Raw genomic sequence first — 14110 nt, 5'->3', positions numbered from 1 at the left:
ATTGGACTTTCTTTCTGTCAGTCCTATATATGTAAACACACATATACGCAAGAGATTTTCAGAACAAAGTCAGTGTTATAAAAGAAATTGTGATTTTTGCATTTCTTTGTCTTTTTCAACCTCATCCGCTTTCATTCTGTTTCTTCATTTGAGCCTTTAAGTGTCCATCGTTCTCGCATCAGTGGATGGACTTGATGCGGCTCCAGCTAAATGTGACAAGCAAGAATTTACTGTCTGAATTAGTTGGATTGCACTACAGCGGACTAGGCTGTTAATAACGCTGACAGCAGGGCACCATGATCCATGACGGGGGCTTCCCCTTCCCTCTATGCTCTTCATGTGTCATTCACTTCTACATATTCATCCAAACATCCATCCATCCTACTAAGAGTTGCACTGCATGTACTGCACGGATGTGGTTGTGGCTTAAAGCAGCTGACTATCAACTCAAATCTCTTTTTCTGATAGATATACGTGTATAAACACTCAAACTCTTTAAAGAAAATAGGGATTAAACTGTGAGTTAAAGGCTTGCGGTGCAAGAGATTCAAACTGTCGTTTTTCACAAGACGACGTCTGTGTCACTCTACTGCAGTGTTCATACATGGAAACAAGGCAGCAGAAGCTTTGTGCAAGATGTGGTTAGAATAAATTCAACTGAAGAAGGTATAAAAAGGATTTTTCCATATGATCTAGCTGATGCTGCAAACGCAACAGGAGTTGAGGGGGGACGTTCTGCACAGTAAGACACATTTCTCTTTAACACGTGCAACAGTATGCCTGATGGGACACTAAACAAGGATATCCTGGTGGATTCCCACAGAGTGATAGGTAATCAATGTGCCAGTAGTTTCATCTCTGACCTTGTAGTGATTTCTACCAACAGATAGGACATTAGGACATTGCATTGATGGTGCATGAGAAGTCTAAAAAAAACACACCTCTCTCTGTATTAATGCAGTTTTTCCACAGATTTATGTTGAATTATGTATGGAGCATTGATTTCCATATAATACCAGTTTGATGTCACTCATTTTTAATATTTTTCTCAGTATTGGCGATGAAGCTGTTCTGATCAGTTGGCCATTTAATAAAGAAGCAGAGGGCCCGCTGTGTGGAGGACTGCCATTTTGTTACAACATATAGCTGCTTAGTACAAAATGTAAGTACACAAATGCAGATAAATTATCATAACACAAAACATTCGGTTCAATTTTACAATATATGGAAAAGTTTGACAAGCTAGATGTAGTAACCATCCTCTGGGACTGGGACTACTTTTTTTTAAAATATCATTGTACATTGCAACATTTTCTATTTGGGAAAAAGCCCACATATTGTATAGTCAGTCCATTAAAGATAAATAGGTTTAGGACAGTGTAGGATTTAGAAAAAACAGCTATTGATAGAAAATAAACAGGTGGTTTGATTTAATTAACTAAACCATAAGAACCAAAAACATACCTTTGAATATTCTTGGTATAGAAGTTGTCTCCTAACAGTCACAGATAAGAAGTCAACAGCAACATCCTCCATGAAAGTGTTTATTAATGTATATTTAAAAAAATAATGCAGGGAAGTTTCAGCCTCTTTTTCACACTTAGAAAATAAATTCTGCTTCGTCAGGTTTATGGTACGCCAAGCGTAATTTCTCTGTACAATCGTATATGATATGAACGTTCCTCTTGCTTTTCGTGCCTCTTTCTTTCTGCAGTCTCATCAACTATTCAAGCTTTTCTTTGCTCTAAACTCTGCTTTTTAAATCTAGGTATGTATTTCTAATCTGTGAATCATTTTACCTAAACAAAAATACTAGCACAGAATTCTACATGTAAATTACCTTCGGTTTTGTTTACTCTAGAAAAACATGTGAATTATCTTTAATTCGGATTTATTAAGAAGGTTTTAAGGATAGCTTAAAAACAAGCCTCTTAATAGCTCTGCCTCTTCCAAACACAGACTTACAAGCCAACACAGAGATTTCTGTTAAGCCTTTATAAAAGATGTGATATGACTCCAGCTATACTTTGATAAGTAATATTGTTACTCGTCTTTATTTTTCCCCATTAACACGTAATTAAAGCAACACGACGACTTTACTTTCTATGTGATTCTGTGTGAGACTGACCTGTCCAGACTAACTCACACACTTCACACTCGTCTGAGAGGACAAGGCAAAGACTTCCAGAGCACTACTATCACAACAAACTTGTCCTTCCCTGGCTGTCCTTTTTTAAAATTTAAGAATGACTAAATATTAGGGATGCACAATATTATCGGCATGGTATTGGTATCGGCCGATATTAGCGTTAAAGTTAAATATCGGCCATTCCATGAAAACAACTCACCGATATAAAAGACGCTGTTTTTGTATGACAACCCAGTGACAAGGACGCCTGCAGCTAGGGCTGTATACCGAACCGAGGTTCTTTTATGGCACTGACTGAACTGCGTCGGTCGGTGTATGGACTGAAACGTCACTCTTGTTTCGGTGTCAAGTTTCAGTATTGGCTGTAATGTGTCACGTGGTTTCAGAACGCCGGCAGGTAAAACGCAGACATATAGCAAACAGACTACGTGTTTACACCCAGAGCTTTATAGAGCTGCCCAGAGCCCTATAAAGAGAGAGTTGCGACACTCCCATAGACTCCCATAGAAAGAATGGAATGCGGAGGTCACGTGGGTCATGCAGCGGCAAAAAGTTCCAAACAGCAGCGGTTCCAGCATTAGTAGTTAATTCTCCGTGTTTTCTCCGGTAAGTTGATGAAAATACGACACTTTTTTTGCCATTGTGAAGCGTTATCTGACTGTTCTGTACCACAATTTATCAACATTAATACTTCATGTCGCCAGTTTTAGTTAATGAAACGTGTTAAATTACTAGTTGTGTTTTAACTGCAGCTGCTCTGCAACATGACGGTTTAAACGGGTCTATTTCTAATTCAGCGTTTTAAAATATCTATTACTGCTTAAATTTTGAAAGGTGGTCTTTTTTTTAATTTATGGTAATTCCAGTTACTGAACTCAACTAGAAAATATTTTACCTTTTTTTCTGGGAGATTTGTTCAACCTTTATTTAGACAGGTTAATCCCATTGAGCCTCGAGGACTCATTTACAAGAGAGACCTGATTTCAACAAAGAATGATGACAACATGACAACAAGATTGACGTAATTTAGTTAAAGTTATAGATCATTTGTCAAAGACTGCAGCATAAATTGTGACATTATCATTAAAGAAAAACGTGATTGTGGAGATGTCAATTTTTTTCATGTTTTCCAGGTAAACCAGAGGAGAATGACGTCATGAAATGAATGTTGCATTCAAAGTATCACAAAGGTACAAGATCTCATTTTCTGTCTTCCAAAACAATAACAGCTTAATCAAGATGTTTGAATAAACTTACTTTAACACCATAACCTTCACAAAGTTGATATTTACTGCAGGACTGTTAAATTAGTTTTGTTTTATATTATTAGTTTAGTGTTTGGTAATCATGGGTCAAGTTGAGATGAGACTCTTTCAAGACAGAACAAGAAATAAGAATTATTACCAAGAATATATCAGCATTATAAAACACTGATATGGCTATATTGATCATTGTATTGCATATAAATTTTTTTCTAACAAATATGTGTTTGCAGTTTTGTTTCCTTCTAAAATTTAATGATAAATGTATCAGCCGCTTCTAAAAATGCTTTGATAAAATGCATAGTTTGTGAAATAATCAGTTCGTTACTGCTCAATAATTACTGAAAGACGCCAGGTAAAGTAAGAAAAGTCGATTTTTGTGTTGTGTCACGCCAGCAGCCGCTCAAACTGACTTGACAGCGATGAGCTGTTTGGAACTATTAGGAGCTGCATGAACCACGTGACCACGTATCGGCGAGTTCAAAGAGTGTCGCAACTCTCTCTTTATAGGGCTCTGGAGCTGCCGTACCTAATCTATGTATAATGTATGTCTATGGTGATGGTTACGCCCACAGACGGGGTTCACGTGTGCAGCGCGTGTTGTCGAACGGCTTCAATTTATGAGCAGAAAGTTGCTTCGTGTTTTTCTGCAAGGACAGCGAAGGACAGCAGCCACCCCCCCAATACTGCAGTTAGGAACCTGGAACAAGCCTCCACAAGTGAGACAGCATCGCAGGTGACTAATGCTAATAAATAACATTTAACACTTTTCATTTAATATTAGTTTAAGTGCTATGCATATCATATGGCTGTTACTGAATATATGTCACCAGCTCTTACAGCTGTGACGCAATTTCTTTGTAGCAAATAAGCCTAAATAAGAGGCTATGTTCTGACAAAGGAACGTATATAAAAATATCTGTATCGTATATCGGCCAAAAAAAACAATTTCATGCATCCCTAAAAAATATATGCTCAATGGTGGAAAAATAATCGAGCTCTGTTAAAGAAAGAGGCTGTAAGTCAGCAGGACAAGGAGTTATGCTTTGGTGAAATCCAAATGAGGTCATGGGAATTTAAATATAACTAATGACAATAACTTGACCACAGTTCAGGACTCCTCAGGGACGGACCCAGTTAGCAGGAACATGTTCTTTCCAGGCTGCTCAGAGAAACTTTTAGAACAAAGAACGGTGGAGAGATTTATTAAAAAAAATGTAACCTCATTTTAATTATCAAACTGACGGTTGCTGTCTTTTAACCAGAAAAATCTCAGTGCATAGGTGTTCAAGGACATCAAGACAACAAATAGAAATCGATCTGACCAACTAATATTAATTTTATACAACTATACACATACACACAACTTAAAAGATATTGAAGTATATCAATAAATCAGAGGAATTAGGAAACATTCTCATTGACAGGAACTTTAAAGTGACAAGATGTCTCCTTCCCTTGAAGGGGTCAACAGAGTGCAGACCACCACACAGTTTAAAAAACAAAAATGAGGATGTGGAGATGTCCTGAGAACCCAAGAGAAAAGCAGAACTATTAGAATATGAATGGCTGTCCATCACTCTGAGCCCAGCTCCCTAGCCATTCAAGGTTAAAGCATTTAATAGGCTGAAAGGCAGGATTAGCCACACAGCTCCTGAGAGCTGAGGTTAACCCTCAAAACACCACAGACACGGAGCAAAGCTGAAACGTGAACTTGCGAACGTCAATAAGAACATGTATTTTGCTTGATTATTTACTGTGTCCACAAATCATGGTAGTATAGTCACTCACCATCTTCACTGGTGTGTGTCTCTGTCCCTCCCTCATTGTCCACCTCCTCCAGGGCTCCATGCTCACTGTAGGGGCTCTCACTGCAGAGAACAGCATGCAAACCATCAGCCGCAACATAGATCAGAGCATAGGTCCAAAAAAAAAAAAAAAGTCTTCCCTGTTGTGTAGTTTTTCTAATATTACGGTAAAAAGACTTCATGTGTTTTTCCAAATTGATTTCCCCACTAAAAATCCTTCATAGTCACTGATGATGACAGATAAAAAGGCATAAATGGAGCTCAAGCAGATGTCATTATCACTTTTTTTTAAAGCTTCAGAATCAGTCTGTGGTTTACTCTCACTTTTTTTTTCCTAAACACTTCTTCTTGCATCATGCTGTGTGAGCTGGCAGTAACGCCACGCACACACACGCACGCACGCACACACACACACACCTCCACAGATTAACCCTGCCAGGAACTGAGCATCTCCTCCCATACTAACATGTCAGCAGCCACCTCCTCTCCAGCTAGAAAGAGAAGTGAAGCTGCCAAGACAACGAATCTCCCAAGGGCTTCGGATACATTGCCGTGGGACACGGCTGTTCTGAGACGGGTGATTAGTTCTAGTCAGAGATAATTCCCTGTCAGCCTCGACGGAGACTGATAAAGACAGGAAGAAACAAGAGATAAGCGCTGCTTACAGATGTGGAACTGGAAAGGAGTCTCAAGTTTGACTTGAGTTTCTGCATTTGGACTAATTCCTTCTTCACCATGAGAGCTGTTCCTGCTATGATTGAAGTAATTTCAAAGATTGCTTCAGTCTGTCCCACCTGAAGAGAAGCTCACGTGTAGCCAGCGCCGATACATTCTTACCTTGTCATTTCCCTCTGCCACAGCTGCCTAATTGGTGTGTACACTGACTCATATCACCCCCCATGTGCTAGCTACAGTACGAAGAGCTCACACATACCTAAATGCTTAGTGAGACCCCAGTGAAAGTAAGTTGGCTGCGTGCCTTTGTTCCATTCATAATCATGAAGGCACAATGAGAAAACCACCACCATCTGTCAGACTTTTTAAAATCGTCTCTTTTGGGAAATGTGTGCAGCTGTGTGAAGTGACTTCATGGGAATGTTTTGCACCTTTAATAACAGATGAAATTACCTGACCCACAGACAGCTGTGACAGGTTGCTGGGGTTTCACTTCAAACTGAGCAAAACTGAACCCCTTCTAAGGGCTCTGCTTTATAATAACTAAATGCACTAAAGTACGATGATGGGTTGCTCACCAGTAGTCCCCACCAGCCATGCACTTCTCGTAGATGGGCCCCTCCAGTTCTTTGGCATCAGGAAAGATGGTCTCATGGTGGATGATGATGGTCTTGATGATCTCGTTCACATGAGCCTGGCAGGAGACCTGGTCTTGGGTGTCTGGTGTAGGCATGAGCGTAGGGCCAAAACATATGGCCAAGTTGTACGGGTCCATCATGTTCTCATCGCTGTACTGGGACAGACTGGAGAGGAAGGAAATTATGAAGGAACATATAAATGATAAAAAGGCAGCGGTAACACCTAACAGGTTCACAAGTCTTACATCTTTTTAAGCCAAAAAAACATCAACATGAAATACAGAAGTAATGTACTGGTAAACGTCTTTAAACTCACTGGTTCAGAAAGGCAAAGAGGTAACGCATCACGATAAGGACAGATCTGGGAATGGTCAGGAGGATCTTACGGATGTACAGTGCTCTCTCATACAGGTTCTCTATTCCTACAGTAGCAAAAAAGACACAAAATACACAAAACAATGTTGTCAAAAAACAAACAATCAAAAAAACCTGTAGTTTTTGTTTCTGTACATTCATACAACTGTTAAGACTCATCAATCCCTAACCAGAAAAATCACTGTAATGCCACTTTAATTGGAGATGTGTCACTTTAGCTGTGCTGCTGATTATCCATGCTGCTGATTTCTTGCCTTTAAGCTGCTGCATTCATACCCATCTGCTCACAACAGACTCATGTTCAGGCTGCTGTTTAATACACCGTATTAGTGTAGCTGTTTTTTATACTTTATATTTTTGCAATTTTTGGGTGTAACTGGAACCTTGAGTACCTTGAATTCCTCCCATAAGAAGATAGTAAGTGTTGCATTGTGTTGTTGGATCAGGCTGTGGACGTGGTAGAGAAAACTGTCACCTAAAACCTTTTTTTTCTTGTTGTTTTTATTTAAAGCCTATTTTGTGGCAGAGTATTGAGTTGTTGATGAATTCTTTTAATTGTTTCCCATTTTCTGCAAACACATAAAACCCTCACATGCCAAACTGAGCTCTTCACTCAAACGTCAGAGAACCCAAGAACGTGTTAATATTTTAAACAGGTACAACATATTGTACAGAAAAATGTGCTCGCCCTATTTCTGGCTCCCCCGCTTGTGCATCTGTATTATTTTTAGTGCTTTAAAATATTGAGCATCATGCCTAGAAAAGAGCAACTTTTCTTCTAAAACGTATTCTTGTATTTTTCTGCTGGCGCCCTTCTACATATGAAGACAGAGCCAGCACGACATTTTATGACCAACGCTAGCTCCATATGAAGCATTTGTTCTTCACCCAGACATGCTCCTCTTGTGTATGTTTATTCTTTTTCAAAGTGCTGCTTCTATTTTACCCCTACAGTTTTGAGCAGAGCTCAAACTCTAACATCCTTCATAGATGTATCTGTTTGAAGACTAACCTTGTTTCTGCTGGCGCCCTTCTACAACATGTGAGTGCAGGGCCAGCCTTTGTGTCTTGTATTATCATATCATTTGTTCCACCTGAAGCAGCCTTCCCGTTTTACTTGGATGAGCTGAGGCTCTGGCGGCTGCTAAAAATAGCCTCGTCATCCTTCAGCCATTTTGTGTCTTCTGGGATTTGGGCTTTGAGGATACTTACGGTGCGTTTCATTTTTCATGAATGCCCAACTGGGTTTCTGTGTGGTTCTGGAGAGCTTCAGAAGCTAATACTTAAAGGTCATCTCCAATAAAGACTTATTCATCGCAACAAATACTGTGCAAAGTGTTTCCACAGATAATTCCACACTGAAAACTACTGAAAGTAGCACACAGTGGTGAACAAAAAGTTTAACTTAGAAGTAATCATGGAGCTGGTCTGAGCTGCTCCAAGGGAAAAGGATTTTTAATATGAAGCCTTCTGGGCACCCAACCCACACAGCACTGGCTTGATGAGCTGTGGAATGTAAACAGGGAATCCCCATCACTCATCCAGCACAAATGTACGAAGATACACCGAGGAAACACACAAAGACCCACTTCACACACTGGTGTCTACACTAAAGCATGCTTAAACACACACAGAACAGCACACACTACACGGCAGAACATGTGCTCTGATGAGCTTGTAGCTATATTCCCCATGTAGTCTTAAACGACGAGAAAAAGCCACACAATTAGCGGACTGAGCTGAGAACCAAGTCACAGTTAAAGTGGAAAAATGACTATTCTTGTGAGGACTTGTGTAAGTTCATGTATACTGTACTTTTCTGCCTATAAGTCAGTTTTTTGCATAATTTACAGGCCCTGCAACTTATACACCGAAGCAACTTATTTACGGATTTTTTTTCCCATTTTTATAAAACAATTTTTGGCTGAGATATGACCGTTTTCATTAATTCTGACTGAAAATATTGAACACTACCATTTTCAGAGGCTAGGTGGCGCTTGAGCAGTATGGCATGCCGTTGTGTCATGTAATAGGTAAAACTGGCTAGTAATGACACATTCGGCTTGTCATAGCCTGCCTCCTTCGTCCAGCTCACCGGGAGCAACCGTCAAATCAGCTTCATTTCGCTGCGCTGCCCCGGTGAAATTCAGCTGATTTGACAAATGAAGTGCATTTATTAAGGAAAAGTTCAACTGAGACGCACCTTTGCTATTCTGCGAATCGGGTTTTGAAATGCAACTGATTTGACGTCAAAGTGCATTTATGAAGGAAACGTTAAGACTGAGACACACCTTTACTATAATTTCGAGCAAACAAACAATTGTTTTTAAGTGTTAATCTTGTTAAATTCTTGTTAAAGTTCTCCTGTGCACGCTCCCGCAGCCGCCATTTGGCAGCCAATAGATTTCTGGCACAACACCGGCCCACATTTACAGGTTGTCAGCGGTGACGTGTAACAAACGCGACACGTCAGTGGTGACGCGTAATAGATGCGATAAATACGGTGAAGAAACATAGTTATAGATTTTTCCACTTTATTAGACATATTTAGACTGATCCAACTTTTAAGGCGGTGCACTGTATACGGTGGAAAATATGGTACTTAATTTTTACATTTATTGATTTTTATTTTATACAAAAGTTCAGTTGGTTACTAATTATCCTCACTTTCATTGGGGAATGAACGGTTTTAGGATAAAAGTGGAAATTTTTTAGCTTTTAGCTGCTTTGTTTGGGATACGTCTAATTGCTGAATCGAACTTCACAACAGATTCAAGCTCAGCTGTGGAAAGCTTGAAGCTGCGTGCCATTTAAGGTGGTATCTCACTGAACTGCGAGTGTTCGCAACTAGCTGGCAAAAGGCCTTCACAGTCCTGCCGCTTGAATTTTGACCCTGGTTTCAAAAGACTTGTGCTCAACAGTCAAAACGATGTAAACATGCTTTCTTACTGATGCACGATAACAGCTCGCTGAACCTCTCCTTGGGGAAAAGAGGATTCTCCAGACCCCGAAAGTACAGCTTGAGAACACCAGCTACCGAATTGATGTCATGGTTATTCTCATCATCAGCCAGAGGGTCGTTTCCTAAAAATACAAACAAATAAATTGAGCAGTTTTATGTGAAAACTTTAAATTAGCGGTTAGCATTTCAAAAAGCTATGTAGTTCAAATATGCTGTAATGATACAAATTTCTAGTTACGCCAAAAAAAAAAAAAAAAAGACATATATGTGCAGAATTAAGGAATTTGTTGGAGAATGCACCTCTCTCAAATGAGTTCTTGATGTCATTAACTTCCAGCTGGGATCCAGAAACACGAAAGATTCCTTGATGCTGGAGGCCTTTAGAGACAAAGGCAAAAAAAAGGTGAAAAAGCACAAAAAGCTAACACAAAAACACACTCACTCTTCAGTAGGGCCTAAAAACACGTCCTGTTTGCCAAGCCACTTCACTTTGCTAATTAAAGACAATAATTAGAGAGACCACAATCAGGCTTTACTGGGAGGATGGGGATTTAAGGAGGGGAAAGGTCAAGAGTCAAGACCAAATTAAGATTCCTTTCTAATCCTAATTAAAAACAGACTTTTTACGCCATTCGTTTGTTTCAAACTAATGGAAGCTGCTTTTCTCACAGCTTATTTGGGAGGCTGGGTGGAAAATGCTGCACTTCTTTAAACAGGATGAAATATGTGTTTTTTTCCATAACAGTGAGCGAACTGAAATAAACACAGCGTTAAAAAAACTACACTATAAACATACCCAAACAATTAAAGTAAGCTGTTATACAAGTGTCGCTAAAACAAGATAAACCTTACAAATATACAAGTCACAGTTGGGTTATGAGAAGATTTCCACAGAGGACAACCACCCCCCCCCCCCCCCCCCCCCCCCCCCACTAGGCTTAACGTGACTCACCATATAGATTTATGTAGCGAATGCAACTTTCTACCACTCGTGGGATCGCTTGTCCAGAGTCCTTTGGAGGCAAAAAAAAAAAACACAACAATCAATATATTTCAAATATTATGTTTGTATTTTTATCACTAAGATACTTGTTAGAGCCATACCAAATACATCTTGTATGACAATGATACAAGTTTAAATTATTGAAAGGTAAAGTGTAATTGTGTGTATTAAATCAAAACATGAAAGGAATTTAAACAATGATTAACACCATAACTGAACATTTAGTAAATAGTAAAATTTTGGCGTACGTCAATTTCTTCATGCAAATTTGCCCATAACACATGCTGCATTACAAGCGATAATAAATCGTGATAACCTGGTATTTGATTGGCCTCTAACATGTGATGCAACATGATGTCAACAGTAAACATGCACACACACAAAGTGAAAGATTTTTTTTCCCCAACTCTTGAGACAGACTGAGTTGACGTCACCTCATTTGTTTGTTCATAATGAGTCTCTTATAACAACTGGGTATTGTGGATTATAGAGAAAAACATGCACGTTTGTAAAAAAAATATGTTGTCCGATGTTGTATTAACACTAATGTTCCTAAACGATATCTTTGAATACAATCATTTCAATGCAAACTGTGTTTAATAACAGAGCTGGAGTGCTCCTTTCAGATTATTTATGTAAGTTTCAGCTTTTTTTTACTACCAGTATTTCTGCTACTATTTAGCTGTTTTATGCTAATTTTAGTTCTTTCAGCTAAATCCATATTTTTTGCGCTCATTTCAATTTTTTTCATCACAATTCAGCAAAAATGTGCTCTCTCCACTCCATTCTGGTAATTTAAGCTTCTTTCTGCTTTTTAGCTACTCTTCAGCTGTTTTTTTTTTTTTTTTTGCTAATTTCAGCTTTTTACAGATAACTTCCACTGTTTTGTGCTCATTTCTACTTCTTTCAGCAAATGTGCTCTTTCTGCTTTCTTCTGCTAATTTAAGCTTGTTCTACCTTTTCAGCTACCTTTTTAGAATTTCTTTAGCTTCTTTCAACTGTTTTCAGATAAATTCAAGTTTTTTTTGGTGGTAGGTTCTGCTACTTTCAACCTAATTAACTTCTTTATATTAATTTCAGCTTGTGCTCCTTTCAGCTTATTCCTGCTAGTTTCAGTTTCTTCTGCCATTTCATCCACTATTTACCAGTAGTTGTTTTTATGCTAAATGTAGCTTTTTCAGCTAATTCCACATTCTTGGAGCTCATTTTAGCTCCTTTCGCTTCCTTATAGTAGTTTACGCTTCTTTTGGCCTTTTCAGCTACGTTAAGCTTTTTTTTTTGTGCTAATTTCATAACTTTTGTGCTCCTTTCTGCTTATTTAAACCCAATTCAGCAAATATGTGTTCTTTCTGCTTTCTTCTGCTAATTTAAGCTTGTTCGTCCATTTCAGCATGATTTTTTTGTTAATTTCAGCTGCTTTTCAGAAAGTTCTTCAGCAATAAGCATTCACATTGCATTTTTGCAGGAAATGCAATTTCTTTAGTTTTATAAGTCATCTAGATTTTAATGTTCTATAACGCTACTTTTTATTTTAATTTCATTTTATTGTTGTTTATTGTTGTCTGTACTTTATATGTTGTCGGTATAAAACAGGTCTCTCTTGAAAATGAGTCTTTGTGACTCAGTGAGACTAACCTGTATAAATAAAGGCTGACTGACTGAATGAATCTAAAGAGTCACACATTTAATGTGGAGGTCAGGGCTGGAGAGGTTAGATGAGACGTCGTAGTGCAACCTCCACTCGATCTGCTTTGATGAACAATGCAACTCAGGCCCGCCCTTCATGCTTCTAATGATAGAGGTGATTTGTTTACAAGCTTCAGGGAGATTTAACTGACCCCAACACAAAAATCATCAAAAAAAATCAACAAAGGTCGAGATATGAGGGTTGATGTGTAGGTCTGTATGCAGCTGGATTAATGTTTTTAGTCATGAAACATTAGGATGACTGCTTTTTGCCACATAAACTGAATCAAAGTCTCGATGTGGTTGTGTTTTTTTGTGTGGGAACTATGATAAACAATTTAAAACACGTAATTTTGAATTTAAAAAAAATCTTCAACTCAGTCTGTCAAAGCTGCTTTTAGAAGTTGGTAAATAAAAGCAAGACAAAAACACGAAGAGGAAATCTTGTTAAAGCGGGATGGGCAGCAGAATCGAGCAAAGACGAGCAGCAAAATCTTCAGACAGCCTCAGAGTGTCTACCTGATGCCGAGTGTGTGAGTTCCGACGTCCGCGGCTACAGAGGAAAACCACAAGAAGCAGAGATGTAGAAAGAAAGAGGAGGACACAAAGAAAAATAAAGTTTATGATTACAGCAGCTGGCCACCAAAGCCTTTACCATTAAAGCACCTTCATTCCACCACGTGCTGGCATCAACGCCCAAAGTGAACCATGTGATGTGGACAGTAGGGCTGAATACGTCCACCAGTGAGAGGCAGCGAGAGGAGGGAGGCAGCACACCTCATCAGTCTGGCATGCGCCCCTAAACTACCATTTATCCTGTTGTTGTCACTGGCCTCTGCTCCCTCTTTGGACCAGGAGCAGAGAATATCTCTGCCAGAGCCGCTCAGACATGCCAGCTCAGCAGTGAGCCCGGGGTGCTGACAGACACAAATATTTATCCCTCCAACTGCTGCTCCTCTCCTCCTGCGACCCTCCAAATCTATCAATGCCACCCTACGCCTCAGACGCAGACTGCCCAAGCTCACCGACTCACAGAAAACACTTACAGAATCCATCTTAGCACAAACATTTTTTTGATGGTGTACATTTGTAAAATGAATCAAAGTGCACGTGCTTTGAGGGGAACCCACCAAAATGCTCAGAAAGCCAGAGCAAGACAGAACGATAGAAGAAAGAAACGTTACCCAGCAGACTGTGTACCTTGATAAATGACTCCAAATTGCCGTTAAATAATCTAAAGTTAAAAAGAGAGCGGGGTCTAGCCCGCCGGGGGCCGGTGTGGGCTTTGAACAGCCCATTGGGATGTCTAGAATACAAAGTTGGTTAGAAAAAGCAAATAATCATGGGGTGCCGTTTGTAAAGTTACACAGTCAAAAATTAATAGCAATATTTTTGGTTTATTTAGCCTTTAATAAGAAAAAAAAAAAAATATATATATATTTTTTTTTTCAAAGTCATATTTCACCATGTTATTCATACATTTATAAATGTCATAGTTCCCAATTAAATATTTATTTTACGAGCTAAATATTTAGTTTACAAACTAAATACT

At 39.0% G+C, this 14110-nt stretch overlaps 1 protein-coding gene across 1 annotated transcript in view; it reads right to left on the bottom strand.

Annotated features, from left to right (window-relative positions):
• Positions 1–14110, bottom strand: part of srgap1a (SLIT-ROBO Rho GTPase activating protein 1a) — a 102300-nt gene that overhangs the window by 10833 nt on the left and 77357 nt on the right. Inside the window, exons 12-18 of the mRNA XM_037683439.1 lie at positions 13078–13111; positions 10822–10882; positions 10170–10247; positions 9857–9991; positions 6849–6954; positions 6473–6697; positions 5203–5282 (exon numbers count right to left, since the gene is read on the bottom strand). Of these exons, the coding sequence (XP_037539367.1) occupies positions 5203–5282; positions 6473–6697; positions 6849–6954; positions 9857–9991; positions 10170–10247; positions 10822–10882; positions 13078–13111 (719 nt within the window). The remainder of the gene's footprint in view (positions 1–5202; positions 5283–6472; positions 6698–6848; positions 6955–9856; positions 9992–10169; positions 10248–10821; positions 10883–13077; positions 13112–14110) is intronic.

Source organism: Nematolebias whitei, chromosome 10 (assembly GCF_014905685.2).
Source record: "Nematolebias whitei isolate Nwh7 chromosome 10, NemWhi1, whole genome shotgun sequence".
Taxonomy (NCBI): domain Eukaryota; kingdom Metazoa; phylum Chordata; class Actinopteri; order Cyprinodontiformes; family Rivulidae; genus Nematolebias; species Nematolebias whitei.
This window is presented reverse-complemented; position numbering and strand designations above follow the sequence as displayed.